Raw genomic sequence first — 16,610 nt, 5'->3', positions numbered from 1 at the left:
ATCTCTATCCCTCTGCTCTCTCTATCCCTCTACCACTCCCTTCCTCTGCTCTCTCTATCCCTCTACCACTCCCTTCCTCTGCTCTCTCTATCCCTCTACCACTCCCTTCCTCTGCTCTCTCTATCCCTCTACCACTCCCTTCCTCTGCTCTCTCTATCCCTCTACCACTCCCTTCCCCTGCTCTCTCTATCCCTCTACCACTCCCTTCCTCTGCTCTCTCTAACCCTCCCTCCCTATCCCTCTACCACTCCCTTCCTCTGCTCTCTCTATCCCTCTACCACTCCCTTCCTCTGCTCTCTCTATCCCTCTACCACTCCCTTCCTCTGCTCTCTCTATCCCTCTACCACTCCCTTCCCCTGCTCTCTCTATCCCTCTACCACTCCCTTCCTCTGCTCTCTCTATCCCTCTGCTCTCTCTATCCCTCTTCCTTCCCTGCTCTCTCTATCCCTCTACCACTCCCTTCCTCTGCTCTCTCTATCCCTCTACCACTCCCTTCCTCTGCTCTCTCTATCCCTCTACCACTCCCTTCCCCTGCTCTCTCTATCCCTCTGCTCTCTCTATCCCTCTACCACTCCCTTCCTCTGCTCTCTCTATCCCTCTACCACTCCCTTCCTCTGCTCTCTCTATCCCTCTACCACTCCCTTCCCCTGCTCTCTCTATCCCTCTGCTCTCTCTATCCCTCTACCACTCCCTTCCCCTGCTCTCTCTATCCCTCTACCACTCCCTTCCTCTGCTCTCTCTATCCCTCTACCACTCCCTTCCCCTGCTCTCTCTATCCCTCTACCACTCCCTTCCTCTGCTCTCTCTATCCCTCTACCACTCCCTTCCTCTGCTCTCTCTATCCCTCTACCACTCCCTTCCTCTGCTCTCTCTATCCCTCTACCACTCCCTTCCCCTGCTCTCTCTATCCTTCTACCACTCCCTTCCCCTGCTCTCTCTATCCCTCTACCACTCCCTTCCCCTGCTCTCTCTATCCCTCTACCACTCCCTTCCTCTGCTCTCTCTATCCCTCTACCACTCCCTTCCTCTGCTCTCTCTATCCCTCTACCACTCCCTTCCTCTGCTCTCTCTATCCCTCTACCACTCCCTTCCTCTGCTCTCTCTATCCCTCTACCACTCCCTTCCCCTGCTCTCTCTATCCCTCTACCACTCCCTTCCTCTCTGCTCTCTCTATCCCTCTACCACTCCCTTCCCCTGCTCTCTCTATCCCTCCTCTCCTCCCTACCTGTGTGATGTGAATGGAGGAATGGGTTGGGGGATATAAAGGGAGTGAAACAAGGCCCTGGCAGTGGGATGTAGCCAAGCATCACGCTACAGACTGGGCTGGTGGACACTCTCTCTCTCTCTATCCCTCCCTCTTGACTGGGGACACCACTCTCTCCTTCCCTCCCTCCCTCCCTCCCTCCCTCCTGACTGGGGACACCACTCTCTCCTTCCCTCCCTCCCTCCCTCCCTCCCTCCCTCCCTCCCTCCCTCCTGACTGGGAACACTCTCTCCTTCCCCTCCCTCCCTCCCTCCCTCCCTCCCTCCCTCCCTCCCTCCCTCCCTCCCTCTGACTGGGAACACTCTCTCTCCTTCCCTCCCTCCCTCCCTCCCTCCTGACTTGGGGGATACACAAGGCCCTCTCCTTCCCTCCCTCCCTCCCTCCCTCCCTCCCTCCTGACTGCATCACGCTCCTTCCTGGGCCCTCCCTCCCTCCCTCCTGACTGGACACTCTCTCTCCTTCCCTATCCCTCCCTCCCTCCTGACTGGGAACACTCTCTCTCCTTCCCTCCCTCCCTCCCTCCCTCCCCCCTCCCTCCCCTGACTGGGGACACCACTCTCTCCTTCCCTCCCTCCCTCCCTCTGACTGACACTGGGGGACACACAAGGGACAGGAGAGCCCTGAGAGACTAGAGGGGCTGGAGGCATCGGGATGATAATGTCAACCCCAACTCAACACTGCTAGTGCTGAGCTTTGCCTCGTTTCACTGCAGACGTGCTACCAACGTGGTTGGGATCTACAGTCAAATTTAAGGCTGGCCTACGCTCCAACTCTGTTCATGCTAGTCTCATTTCACAACAGAGATACTAAACATAGTGGTAGGGGGTCATAATATGCCAGGAGAGGTTATCAGACTTCCCCCATCCTAACAGAATCTAAATGTTGTTTTTCATTGCTTCACCACGTGTCACCCTGGTACACTGGGCTAGTCATCACCTCTACCACCATATTCAGACACTGGGCCAGTCATCACCTCTACCACCATATTCAGACACTGGGCCAGTCATCACCTCTACCACCATATTCAGACACTGGGCCAGTCGTCACCTCTACCACCACATTCAGACACTGGGCCAGTCGTCACCTCTACCACCATATTCAGACACTGGGCCAGTCATCACCTCTACCACCATATTCAGACACTGGGCTAGTCATCACCTCTACCACCATATTCAGACACTGGGCTAGTCGTCACCTCTACCACCATATTCAGACACTGGGCTAGTCATCACCTCTACCACCATATTCAGACACTGGGCTAGTCATCACCTCTACCACCATATTCAGACACTGGGCTAGTCATCACCTCTACCACCATATTCAGACACTGGGCTAGTCATCACCTCTACCACCATATTCAGACACTGGGCTAGTCATCACCTCTACATTCAGACACTGGGCTAGTCATCACCTCCATATTCAGACACTGGGCTATCATCACCTCAGACACTGGGCTAGTCATCACCTCCATATTCAGACACTGGGCCAGTCGTCACCTCTACCACCATATTCAGACACTGGGCTAGTCATCACCTCTACATTCAGACACTGGGCTAGTCATCACCTCCAGACACTGGGCTAGTCATCACCTCTACCACCATATTCAGACACTGGGCTAACCCTCACCTCTACCACCACATTCAGACACTGGGCCAGTCGTCATCTCTACTATATTCAGACACTGGGCTAGTCATCACCTCCAGACACTGGGCCAGTCATCACCTCCACATTCAGACCACCTCCATATTCAGACACTGGGCCAGTCATCACCTCCCAGACACTGGGCTAGTCATCACCTCTACCACCATATTCAGACACTGGGCTAGTCATCACCTCTACCACCATATTCAGACACTGGGCTAGTCATCACCTCTACCACCATATTCAGACACTGGGCTAGTCATCACCTCTACCACCATATTCAGACACTGGGCTAGTCATCACCTCTACCACCATATTCAGACACTGGGCTAGTCATCACCTCTACCACCATATTCAGACACTGGGCTAGTCATCACCTCTACCACCATATTCAGACACTGGGCTAGTCATCACCTCCATATTCAGACACTGGGCTAGTCATCACCTCCATATTCAGACACTGGGCTAGTCATCACCTCCATATTCAGACACTGGGCTAGTCATCACCTCCACATTCAGACACTGGGCTAGTCATCACCTCTACCACCATATTCAGACACTGGGCTAGTCATCACCTCTACATTCAGACACTGGGCTAGTCGTCACCTCTACCACCATATTCAGACACTGGGCTAGTCATCACCTCTACATTCAGACACTGGGCTAGTCGTCACCTCTACCACCATATTCAGACACTGGGCTAGTCGTCACCTCTACATTCAGACACTGGGCTAGTTGTCACCTCTACCACCATATTCAGACACTGGGCTAGTCAGTCAAACACCAGGTGGTGTAGAGAGCAGAGTGGGTGGCACCACCAGGCAGTAAGTCAGTCAAATACCAGGTGGTGTAGAGAGAGATAGTATGACAGACAGGTGGAAAAGCCCAAGTCAATTTCCTCTTCACTGATCTAACCTTGCTGGTGCTTGCCTGACCGGACACAAGGTTAAGGGCCAATCAATTGGGTGTGGACTGAGTTAGTTCTTGGCTGACCTTCCTTCTTTCTGCCACCCCCTGCTGCTGCAGGTTACCATGGTGACATGGGTGTAAGAGCCATAACCCCCAACCACTTTCCTAGTCTGAGAAATATTTACATATTTATGAGGTGTAGATTAATTCTGACTAGAATTCCTCAGCGAAATCAAAACATTCTCCTGTTTAGATATCTACAAAACATTATTGGTGGGTTTTTGTTGAAATTAAATCCATTGGGCTTCTCCACTGTGAAGACGAGAACGAGACAGCGCCAAGACCCTAACAGTTGAAATGTAATCTCCCATCTTCAAGAAGACCCTTTAATGCCACTTCTTTACATCTCTATCAGAACAGATACATGTTGTATTTTAAATAACTACATATGCATGTTGTTTATTTTACGACAGGGCTAGCGTAGCAGGGTAGGAGACGTGAGAGCGGCAGCTTCATTTGCATGTATTAGCATGACATTAGCATGACATTAGCATGAAAAACAATAGGTCTGGGAGGGGAACCGCTGCCTGCCGTTTTGGATCCTTCAGGGGGACGCGGATCAGAAGTGGCAGGTTTGAAGCTGGACTATGCTAAGCATTTGATCAAAGGCTGGCTCATCAGCCTGACCTGAAGAGAGTGGAGGTCTGTCGCTAACCGGGGAAGGCTGGATGGAGGAAGAGAGTGGAGGTCTGTCGCTAACCGGGGAAGGCTGGATGGAGGAAGAGAGTGGAGGTCTGTCACTAACTGGGGAAGGCTGGATGGAGGAAGAGAGTGGAGGTCTGTCACTAACTGGGGAAGGCTGGATGGTTTGTAAGGCTGGTTGGAGGAAGAGAGTGGAGGTCTGACACTAACTGGGGAAGGGAAGGCTGGTTGGAGGAAGAGAGTGGAGGTCTGTCACTAACTGGGGAAGGGAAGGCTGGATGGAGGAAGAGAGTGGAGGTCTGTCACTAACTGGGGAAGGCTGGATGGTTTGTAAGGCTGGTTGGAGGAAGAGAGTGGAGGTCTGTCACTAACTGGGGAAGGGAAGGCTGGTTGGAGGAAGAGAGTGGAGGTCTGTCACTAACTGGGGAAGGGAAGGCTGGATGGTTTGTAAGGCTGGTTGGAGGAAGAGAGTGGAGGTCTGACACTAACTGGGGAAGGGAAGGCTGGATGGTCTGTAAGGCTGGTTGGAGGAAGAGAGTGGAGGTCTGACACTAACTGGGGAAGGGAAGGCTGGATGGTTTGTAAGGCTGGTTGGAGGAAGAGATGGGAGGTCTGTCAGGAACTGGGCTTGGGAAGGCTGGATGGTTTGGAAGGCTGGGCTTGGGCGGAGGAGGCTGGTTGGGCGGAGGAAGGCTGGGCTGGGCGGAGGAGGCTGGGCTTGGAGGAGGACTGGGCTGGGGGAGACTGGATGGTTTGTAAGGCTGGTTGGAGGAAGGCTGGGTAGAGGTCTGTCACTAACTGGGGGGCGGAGGAAGGCTGGATGGTTTGTAAGGCTGGTTGGAGGAAGAGGGCTTGGGCGGAGTGGAGGTCTGACACTAACTGGGGGGCGGGGAAGGCTGGTTGGAGGAAGAGGGTGGAGGTCTGGGCTTGGGCACTAACTGGGGAAGGCTGGATGGAGGAAGAGGGTGGAGGTCTGTCACTAACTGGGGAAGGCTGGATGGAGGAAGAAAGTGGAGGTCTGTCAGGAACTGGGGGGCTGGATGGAGGAGAAGTGGAGGTCTAAGAAAAACTGTCACTACTGGCTGGATGGAGGAGGAAGGCTGGAGGTCTGGGCTCAGGAAGGCTGGGCTTGGGCGGAGGAAGGCTGGATTGGAGGAAGAGGGCTTGGGCGGAGGAGGCTCTGTCACTAACTGGGCTTGGGCGGAGGATGGCTGGTTTGGGCGGAGGAAGGCTGGTTGGGCGGAGGAAGGCTGGGTGGAGGAAGGCTGGGCTCAGGAACTGGGAAGGGAAGGCTGGTTGGAGGAAGAGGCTGTGGAGGTCTGACAGGAACTGGGGAAGGCTGGGATGGTGGGCTTGGGCGGAGGAGGCTGGTTGGAGGAAGAGGGTGGAGGTCTGACGGAGGAAGGCTGGGCTTGGGAAGGAAGGCTGGGCTGGGTCGGAAGGCTGGGCTTGGGCGGAGAAGGCTGGGCTTGGGCGGAGGAAGGCTGGGCTTGGGCGGAGGAACTGGGCTTGAAGGAAGGCTGGATGGGCTAGGAGGCTGGTTGGAGGAAGAGAGGGAGGCTGGGCTGACACTAACTGGGCTTGGGCGGAGGAAGGCTGGGCTGATGGCTGGGCTTGGGGCGGAAGGCTGGTTGGAGGAAGAGGGTGGAGGTCTGGGCTCACTGGGCTGGGGAAGGCTGGATGGAGGAGGAAGGCTGGGCTTGGAGGAAGGCTGGGCTGTCAGGAACTGGGCTTGGGCGGAAAGGCTGGATGGTTTGAGGAAGGCTGGTTGGAGGAAGAGAGTGGAGGTCTGTCACTAACGGGGAAGGCTGGGCTTGGAGGAAGAGGGCTTGGAGGAAGGCTGGGCTTGGGGGAGGAAGGCTGGGCTTGGGCGGAGGAAGGCTGGGCTAACTGGGCGGGGAAGGCTGGGCTTGGAGGAAGAGGGCTGGAGGTCTGTCACTAACTGGGGAAGGGAAGGCTGGGCTTGGGCAGAGGAAGGCTGGGCTTGGGCGGAGGAAGGCTGGGCTTGGGCGGAGGAAGGCTGGGCTTGGGCGGAGGAAGGCTGGGCTTGGGCGGAGGAAGGCTGGGCTTGGGCGGAGGAAGGCTGGGCTTGGGCGGAGGAAGGCTGGGGCGGAGGAAGGCTGGGGTGGGGAAGGCTGGGGCGGAGGAAGGCTGGGCTTGGGCGGAGGAAGGCTGGGCTTGGGCGGAGGAAGGCTGGGCTTGGGCGGAGGAAGGCTGGGCTTGGGCGGAGGAAGGCTGGGCTTGGGCGGAGGAAGGCTGGGCTTGGGCGGAGGAAGGCTGGGCTTGGGCGGAGGAAGGCTGGGCTTGAGCGGAGGAAGGCTGGGCTTGAGCGGAGGAAGGCTGGGCTTGGCGGAGGAAGGCTGGGCTTGGGCGGAGGAAGGCTGGGCTTGAGCGGAGGAAGGCTGGGCTTGGGCAGAGGAAGGCTGGGCTTGGGCAGAGGAAGGCTGGGCTTGGGCAGAGGAAGGCTGGGCTTGGGCAGAGGAAGGCAGTCTAAGTGGACTTATACTCCTTTCGGTGTCTCACGAAACTTCATGTTCAGTGTTCATGCTGTTTAGCTAAGGACAATGCCTTGGCTTGTGGAGTAAACTCTGTCTTCAAGACTGGTGCTTACAGGGTGACTGCAGTGTTAGATCTGACTGGAGAAACTCCTTTAAAAAGTTGACATTTGAGAGACAGGCAGGCAGAGAGATTTGCTCTGTCATTATCTCCAGGCACAATGTCTCCTGACGGATTCACTTTAAAATACAAAGTGGACGACCCACCCACACACACACACACACACACACACACACACACCTCTATACTTGCAGGCAAAAGACCACACACACACACACCCCTCCTGACACACACGTTTTACTGAGCAGATGGCCGGCCAGGGCACTCAGGTGATGTGCCATAGAGCCTACGATCTTGTCTGTGTGTCACATTTACTAGAGGACAGCTGCTGGCCTCCCCAGTCCAGACAGAGATCTTCCTAATGCGACCCGTTTCAGGGAACTAGGCTTATGCCGCCCGTCACTACTTCACAGCAGAGCCATTTCAACATTTTACTTTTTATAAAAAATACTTTTTGGGGGGGCAGATATTTGACAAAACACCTTGAGGATTGATTCAAACAACGTTTGCCATGTTTCGCTCGATATTATGGAGTTAATTCGGAAAAAAGTTTGACGTTTAGGTGACTGAATTTTCGGTTCGTTTCGGTAGCCAAATGTGTAGTAACAAAACGGAGCGATTTGTCCTACACAAAGAATCTTTCAGGAAAAACTGGACTTCTTGCTATGTAACTGAGAGTCTCCTCATTGAAACATCTGAAGTTCTTCAAAGGTAAATTATTTTATTTGACTCCTTTGCTGGTTTTTGTGAATATGTTGCGTGCTAAATGCTACGCTAAATGCTACGCTAAATGCTAACGCTAAATGCTAAGCTAGCCATCAACACTCTTACACAAATGATTGATTTTCTATGGTTCAAAAGCATATTTTGAAAATCTGAGATGACAGTGTTGTTAAGAAAAGGCTAAGCTTGAGAGCAGGCATATTTATTTCATTTCATTTGCGATTTTTAGAAATCGTTAACGTTGCGTTATGGTAATGAGCTTGAGGCTGTAGTCACGATACCGGATCCGGGATGGCTCGGCGCAAGAGGTTAATAACAAACTTGTATAACATCTGTAAATACGAATACAATTGTTGAAATAACGAGCCCAGTAGGTTTTTAGCCACGGAAACCTACAAGGCACCTTTCCCGTTAGCAATGATTGGCAGAGATAACGGAGTGGGCTAGACATTCCGACAAGGCACCTTTCCCGTTAGCCGTGATTGGCAGAGATAACGGAGTGGGCTAGACATTCCGACAAGGCACCTTTCCCGTTAGCCGTGATTGGCAGAGATAACGGAGTGGGCTAGACATTCCGACAAGGCACCTTTCCCGTTAGCCGTGATTGGCAGAGATAACGGAGTGGGCTAGACATTCCGACAAGGCACCTTTCCCGCTAGCTGTGATTGGCAGAGATAACGGAGTGGGCTGGACATTCCGAGAGAGGGGTTCAGATTGGTCTGCCATGTAGCATGCTTCTTTAAAAAACACGATCTGCTAAGTACGTGTGGATAATCCTATCTACAGCAGCTTTTTTTGAAAGATAATGAAGAACTTGCGCAACTGCAGTTAACTGCTATGGACAAAGCTCAAAGGTGCGATGGACAACTTTTCTGCAGGACGATTGTGCCATGCTGACTCTCTCCGACACTGATAATGAATCAGACAATTACTGATTTAGGTTTAAAAAAAAACATATTTAAAAAAAAAAAATTGAACCAGAGATTGTAGTTTTCTGATTACAACGGTGGGGAAGAAACAGTGTCGTTGTCAAGGAACAAGTTGACCCAGTTTTGAAAGCAGTGGAATGCCCCGGTGGAAGCAGAGAGATTATTGCCAAATCCGGAGAGTCCAAAAAGAGAACACTGAAAGAAGGCTGTTGTATAAAACGCCCGTCTCCGGATTACATCTTCAAACTAAGGGCAACCATGGCAACCATGACAGAGCGGGAGAAACATTCATCCATGTATACAGTTAAAGAGTCTAGCTACATTTTAAGATATTATACATTTAAAAGCCCACTGTTAGCTAGCTAACTAACGTTAGCTGGCTGGCTTGCTAACGTTACGTGTATGATCTGTGTATAGCAAACGTTAGCTCTAGAAAGGGGCCGACCCCCCGAGTTCCTGAGTTTAACAGAGTTGAATTCAATTTTTCCCTGTCAGATTTCTTTATTTTATGTTTGAGTTCCTAGTTGTTTTGAACGAGGCATTAGAGTTGGGATTATGGTTAATTGTTTAGCTAGCGAAAGACTCCACTATGCAAGTAAACAATTCACTGTACCGATTACATATTCTGTATCCTGTGCATCTGACGAATAAACATACGATTGTATTTGATATAGTGTCTCTCTCTCTCTACCAGAGATGGTAATGTGAAGAACAACATGACCTGCACCAAAGTCAGATTAGGATATAGGCAGAGGACTAGATAGTGTATTTTAACTACTACCCCCTCTGCCCGTCCCCCCTCAACACACCCACCCCTCTGCCCCCTCCACCCACCCACCCACCCACCCCTCTGCTCCCTCCCTCCACCCACCCCTCTGCTCCCTCCCTCCACCCACCCACCCACCCCTCTGCTCCCTCCCTCCACCCACCCCTCTGCCCGTCCCCCTCAACACACCCACCCCTCTGCCCGTCCCCCTCAACACACCCACCCCTCTGCCCCCTCCCTCCACCCACCCACCCCTCTGCTCCCTCCCTCCACCCACCCCTCTGCCCCCTCCCTCCCTCCCTCCACCCACCCCTCTGCTCCCTCCCTCCACCCACCCACCCCTCTGCTCCCTCCCTCCACCCACCCCTCTGCTCCCTCCCTCCACCCACCCCTCTGCTCCCTCCCTCCACCCACCCCTCTGCTCCCTCCCTCCACCCACCCACCCCTCTGCCCCGTGCCCCCTCCATACCTGGTGAAGTCCGTCATCTCCATCATGATCATACACATCTGTTTGGCCAGGACGATGATGTCGTTGCCGGAGTCGTCCCACTTGGACACCTCGGCGTCCAGCTTGCTCTTCTCCTCCTGGAAACTGGCCACCTGCTCAGCGATCTTAGCCTTCTGCTCCTGGGGCAGCTGGGCCATGATAGCCTGGTAGAGGAGGAGAGAGTTACAACAGTACACTGAGCTGTTATAGCCTGGTAGAGGAGGAGAGAGTTACAACAGCACACTGAGCTGTTATAGCCTGGTAGAGGAGGAGAGAGTTACAACAGCACACCGAGGCATTATAGCCTGGTAGAGGAGAAGAGAGTTACAACAGCACACCGAGGCATTATAGCCTGGTAGAGGAGAGAGCTATAGAACAGCACAACGAGGCATTATAGTCTGGTAGAGGAGAGAGTTATAGAACAGCACAATGAGGTTCTATTGGTCACTATTACTCAGTTACACCAGCTCTATCAGGAGGAATGGGCCAAAATTCACCCAACTTATTGTGGGAAGCTTGTGGAAGGCTACCTGAAATGTTTGACCCAAGTTAAACCATTTAAAAGGCACTGCTACCAAATACTAATTGAGTGAATGTAAACTTCTGACCCACTGGGAATGTGATGAAAGAATCAAAAGCTGAAATAAATCATTCTCTCTACTATTACTCTGACATTCCACATTCTTAAAATAAAGTGGTGATCCTAACTGACCTAAGACAGGGAATTTGTACTAAGATTAAATGTCAAGAATTGTGGAAAAACTGAGTTTAAGTGTATTTGGCTCAGATGTATGTAAACTTGATGTATGTATTGCTGACAGGTGTATAAAAAATCAAGCACACAGCCATGCGATCTCCATAGACAAACATTGGCAGTACAATGGCCTTACTGAAGAGCTCAGTGACTTTCAACATGTGTACTAAGATTAAATGTCAAGAATTGTGTAAAAACTGAGTTTAAAGTGTATTTGGCTAAGGTGTATGTATACTTGATGTATGTAGACTTCAACTGTACATATACGAGCCTCTGAACTCATGACATTTACCCTAAAAAGAGACCTGGACGACTCGCATTAGGCTCCCAAGACCTAACGCCGTCGCTTTAGCTTGGAGGAGAAAACACTGTCAGAAAACACATCAAAAATCACCATTCCTTTAAGTTGATATAAGTAGGGCTTTTCTGGTCAAGTCCCAATGCTCATGAATGAATTTCCTTGTTTTCTGTTCTTTAAGGTTGAGGATCAACCGAAGACGCCTCTTAAGGTTAGCTCCAAAAAAAAAAAAAAAAAAAAACTTTGTAGAGAACCCTAGCCGCTAAACAGGAAGACCTGATAGAAAACACAATAGAATAGATCGTAGTTCAGTCGGGAAATCAGAACGGTCTGCATTACCGATGCATAACAAGAGGGCTAATGAGGTCACGCCGTGCTTCCACACCGACTAACATATCTCTCACCAACGTAGCCCCCTCATTTGGCCAATGACTGGATATATTAATACAACCATTACCAAGGCAACAGGGAGAATATGTAAAGAGAGCGTGTCTGTGCAAGATGTGTGCTCTGTAGGACGCCTCTCCGGGTGATGTGGGTGTGCTCTGTAGGTCTCCTCTCTGCGTGAGTGTGTGTAGTCTGTAGGTCTCCTCTCTGCGTGAGTGTGTGTAGTCTGTAGGCCTTCTCTCTGCGTGAGTGTGTGTAGTCTGTAGGTCTCCTCTCTGCGTGAGTGTGTGTAGTCTGTAGGTCTCCTCTCTGCGTGAGTGTGTGTAGTCTGTAGGTCTCCTCTCTGCGTGAGTGTGTGTAGTCTGTAGGTCTCCTCTCTGCGTGAGTGTGTGTAGTCTGTAGGTCTCCTCTCTGCGTGAGTGTGTGTAGTCTGTAGGTCTCCTCTCTGCGTGAGTGTGTGTAGTCTGTAGGTCTCCTCTCTGCGTGAGTGTGTGTAGTCTGTAGGCCTCCTCTCTGCGTGAGTGTGTGTAGTCTGTAGTTCTCCTCTCTGCGTGAGTGTGTGTAGTCTGTAGGCCTCCTCTCTGCGTGTGTGTGTGTGTACTTTGTGGGTGGTAGGGCAGTGGTTGAGGTTGTGAACCGTATTAAACTGGAGCGCTCTTCATTTCCCTCCAACACAGCTCAGAACAGGGTAGTGTCCCAAACGGCACCCTATTTATTCCCTATGAAGTGCACTACTTTTGACCAGAGCCCTATGGTTAGCGCAATATAGAAGAAATAGGATCCGATTTGAGAAACAGGACAGAGTATAGATAATACAAACATGGAGAGAAGAACATCATGACATCTACAGCATTTACAATACATTGTTAAAGAAATCATAATATCATGAATGCCGTCACTAGCCAGGCTGGAAGCATTACACAACTCTAATATAATAGAGAAAGGTATCCAAGCTAGTGATGGTTACTCCTCTAACATGACTGATTCCAAAATGGAACCCAACTGGTGCGGGCATTCCAAAATGGAACACAATTGGTGCGGGCATTCCAAAATGGAACCCTCTCTCAGACACACACACTGTGGAAACTATGTAATACATTTAGTATTCAGACCCTTTACTCAGTACTTTGTTGAAGCACCTTTGGCAGTGATTACAGCATTGAGTCTTCTTGGGTATGACACTACAAGCTTGGCACACCTGTATTTGGAGAGTTTCTCCCATTCTTCTCTGCAGATCCTCTCAAGCTCTGTCAGGTTGGATGGGGAGCGTCACTGCACGGCTATTTTCAGGTATCCTCAGATGTCTGATCGGGTTCAATTCAGGGCTCTGGCTGGGCCACTCAAGGACATTCAGAGACTTGTCCCGAAGCCACTCCTGCGTTGTCTTGGCTGTGTGCTTAGGGTCGTTGTCCTGTTGGAAGGTGAAACTTCACTCCGGTCTGAGGTCCTGAGCGCTCTGGAGCAGGTTTTCATCAAGGATCTCTGGTGCTCCATTCATCTTTACCTCGATCCTGACTAGTCTCCCAGTCCCTGACACTGAAAAACATCCCCACAGCATGATGCTGCCACCACCATGCTTCACCGTAGTAAGACGGGCAGCCGAGCGGAAATGGAGGAAAACTCGCCTCCCTGCGGACCTGGCATCCTTTCACTCCCTCCTCTCTACATTTTCCTCCTCTGTCTCTGCTGCTAAAGCCACTTTCTACCATTCTAAATTCCAAGCATCTGCCTCTAACCCTAGGAAGCTCTTTGCCACCTTCTCCTCCCTCCTGAATCCCCCCCCTCCCCTCCCTCTCTGCAGATGACTTCGTCAACCATTTTGAAAAGAAGGTCGACGACATCCGATCCTCGTTTGCTAAGTCAAACGACACCGCTGGTTCTGCTCACACTGCCCTACCCTATGCTCTGACCTCTTTCTCCCCTCTCTCTCCAGATGAAATCTCGCGTCTTGTGACGGCCGGCCGCCCAACAACCTGCCCGCTTGACCCTATCCCCTCCTCTCTTCTCCAGACCATTTCCGGAGACCTTCTCCCTTACTTCACCTCGCTCATCAACTCATCCCTGACCGCTGGCTACGTCCCTCCCGTCTTCAAGAGAGCGAGAGTTGCACCCCTTCTGAAAAAACCTACACTCGATCCCTCCGATGTCAACAACTACAGACCAGTATCCCTTCTCTCTTTTCTCTCCAAAACTCTTGAGCGTGCCGTCCTTGGCCAGCTCTACCGCTATCTCTCTCAGAATGACCTTCTTGATCCAAATCAGTCAGGTTTCAAGACTAGTCATTCAACTGAGACTGCTCTTCTCTGTATCACGGAGGCGCTCCGCACTGCTAAAGCCAACTCTCTCTCTTCTGCTCTCATCCTTCTAGACCTATCGGCTGCCTTCGATACTGTGAACCATCAGATCCTCCTCTCCACCCTCTCCGAGTTGGGCATCTCCGGCGCGGCCCACGCTTGGATTGCGTCCTACCTGACAGGTCGCTCCTACCAGGTGGCGTGGCGAGAATCTGTCTCCTCACCACGCGCTCTCACCACTGGTGTCCCCCAGGGCTCTGTTCTAGGCCCTCTCTTATTCTCGCTATACACCAAGTCACTTGGCTCTGTCATAACCTCACATGGTCTCTCCTATCATTGCTATGCAGACGACACACAATTAATCTTCTCCTTTCCCCCTTCTGATGACCAGGTGGCGAATCGCATCTCTGCATGTCTGGCAGACATATCAGTGTGGATGACGGATCACCACCTCAAGCTGAACCTCAGCAAGACGGAGCTCCTCTTCCTCCCGGGAAGGACTGCCCGTTCCATGATCTCGCCATCACGGTTGACAACTCCATTGTGTCCTCCTCCCAGAGCGCTAAGAACCTTGGCGTGATCCTGGACAACACCCTGACGTTCTCAACTAACATCAAGGCGGTGTCCCGTTCCTGTAGGTTCATGCTCTACAACATCCGCAGAGTACGACCCTGCCTCACACAGGAAGCGGCGCAGGTCCTAATCCAGGCACTTGTCATCTCCCGTCTTGATTACTGCAACTCGCTGTTGGCTGGGCTCCCTGCCTGTGCCATTAAACCCCTACAACTCATCCAGAACGCCGCAGCCCGTCTGGTGTTCAACCTTCCCAAGTTCTCTCACGTCACCCCGCTCCTCCGCTCTCTCCACTGGCTTCCAGTTGAAGCTCGCATCCGCTACAAGACCATGGTGCTAGCCTACGGAGCTGTGAGGGGAACGGCACCTCAGTACCTCCAGGCTCTGATCAGGCCCTACACCCAAACAAGGGCACTGCGTTCATCCACCTCTGGCCTGCTCGCCTCCCTACCACTGAGGAAGTACAGTTCCCACTCAGCCCAGTCAAAACTGTTCGCTGCTCTGGCCCCCAATGGTGGAACAAACTCCCTCAAGACGCCAGGACAGCGGAGTCAATCACCACCTTCCGGAGACACCTGAAACCCCACCTCTTCAAGGAATACCTAGGATAGGGTAAGTAAGGGTAAGTAATCCTTCTCCCCCAAAAAAAAAAAGATTTAGATGCAAGTGGCTGTTCCACTGGATGTCATAAGGTGTATGCACCAATTTGTAAGTCGCTCTGGATAAGAGCGTCTGCTAAATGACTTAAATGTAAATGTAAATGTGCCAGGTTTCCTCCAGACGTAACCCTTGGCATTCAGGCCAAATAGTTCAATCTTGGTTTCATCAGACCAGAGAATCTTGTTTCTCATGGTCTGAGAGTCCTTTAGGTGTCTTTTGGCAAACTCCAAGCGGGCTGTCATGTGCCTTTTACTGAGGAGTGGCTTCAGTCTGGCCACTCTACCATAAAGGCCTGATTGGTTGAGTGCTGCAGAGATGGTTACCACAGGTGGACTCCAATCAAGTTGTAGAAACATCTCAAGAATGATCAATGGAAACAGGATGCAGGTGAGCTCAATTGAGTCTCATAACAAAGGGTTCTGAATACTTATGTCAAAAAAAGGTCATTTTTCTTTTGGCAAAATGTTTTTATTTTTTTGCATTGTCATTATAGGGTATTGTGTTTAGATTGATGAGGGAAAAACTATTATTTAATCAATTTCAGAACAAGGCTGTAACGTAACAAAATGTGGAAAAGGGGAAGGGGTCTGAATACTTTCCGAATGTTCTGTATATAGTAGATAGTGTACAACTTTTGGCCATTTGGAACCACCGATGTCAACAGTGATTTGTCGTAGCATTCGCGCTGCACCAAACTAAATACACAATTCATTAACTAATCCAGTTGAATTGGCTAGACGGCCTAGTCACTAGCTAATATTCTGATTGAATAACTCTGGTTTATATGTTATGAGTTCCATGTTAAACAGATTGGACCTAAACCAGTAACCTGGACATTGGGCTTTCAAGTGGCTACTACACCGTAACACAGAAACACTTGAGGCCCAGATTTAAACTACCGTTTCCTACTCAAGTAATGATTCCCTTCCTGAAAATGTTATGGGAGTTTACATAGTGAGTCAAGGCAGTAAACGAAGGATATTGAAGAGACCTTCCTGTAAATGTTATGGATACTTATACTGGGTGATTATACTGTGTGAGCCAGTGAGGTAACAGGAGCTCATTAAATATCAGAACATCAGTGTCTGTCTGAATGGGAATCCAGACTATCACAGTCTCGATTCACTCCCTCCCCCTTGGCCTTACATGTTGTCAGATCTGGCCTGGCATCTAGTGTGTGAGAGGGGGGAGTCTAGATAACCATGTCTGTCTGAATGAAAAGTCCAGAGCATTTGTGAGGGGTTCAAGGGAGTCTTTGTAACCATGTCTGTCTGAATGGAGAGTCTAGCTAGTATGTGAGAGGGGGAGTCTGGGTAACCATGTCTTTCTGAATGGAGAGTCTAGCTAGTATGTGTGAGGGGGTCAAGGGAGTCTTGGCGTGAACAAGGTGTATTACCCACTGAGACGGCCTTTAGAGGGGGTGGCAGAAGAGAGCAGTGTGTGTGTGTGTGTGTGTGTGGACTCACCCTGGCGCTCTGGCCTGCGATAAGCTGGTCATCTTCTGTCTGAACGCTGGTCCTGCTGCGAACATCAAAGTCCTCCGTCTCAAAGTCAGAATCATCCAACTCTTCAGGAGTCTACAGGAGAGGAGAGAGAGGGGGGAGAGA

The 16,610-nt window shown here is 51.2% G+C and overlaps 1 protein-coding gene and 1 long non-coding RNA gene across 13 annotated transcripts in view; both read right to left on the bottom strand.

Annotated features, from left to right (window-relative positions):
* Positions 1-16,610, bottom strand: part of LOC118363913 (catenin alpha-1) — a 263,089-nt gene that overhangs the window by 44,240 nt on the left and 202,239 nt on the right. The window contains exons 15-16 of the mRNA XM_052487347.1: positions 16,470-16,580; positions 10,020-10,201 (exon numbers count right to left, since the gene is read on the bottom strand). Coding sequence (XP_052343307.1) covers positions 10,020-10,201; positions 16,470-16,580 — 293 coding nt within the window. The remainder of the gene's footprint in view (positions 1-10,019; positions 10,202-16,469; positions 16,581-16,610) is intronic.
* Positions 2,091-3,635, bottom strand: LOC127913838 (uncharacterized). Of its 12 annotated transcripts, none has more exons than XR_008086910.1 (5): positions 3,061-3,635; positions 2,761-2,828; positions 2,460-2,675; positions 2,349-2,422; positions 2,098-2,274 (listed from the first exon to the last, which is right to left on the bottom strand). It is a non-coding gene; the product is annotated as an uncharacterized LOC127913838 (long non-coding RNA). The 12 variants fall into 12 exon arrangements; XR_008086911.1 differs by having other exon boundaries at positions 2,098-2,422; positions 3,061-3,350; positions 3,413-3,635; XR_008086914.1 differs by having other exon boundaries at positions 2,098-2,422; positions 3,061-3,350; positions 3,549-3,606.

Source organism: Oncorhynchus keta, chromosome 30 (genome assembly GCF_023373465.1).
Source record: "Oncorhynchus keta strain PuntledgeMale-10-30-2019 chromosome 30, Oket_V2, whole genome shotgun sequence".
In the NCBI taxonomy this organism is placed as follows: domain Eukaryota; kingdom Metazoa; phylum Chordata; class Actinopteri; order Salmoniformes; family Salmonidae; genus Oncorhynchus; species Oncorhynchus keta.
Note: the sequence above shows the minus strand (reverse complement) of the source record. Positions and strands in the feature narration are given on the sequence as shown.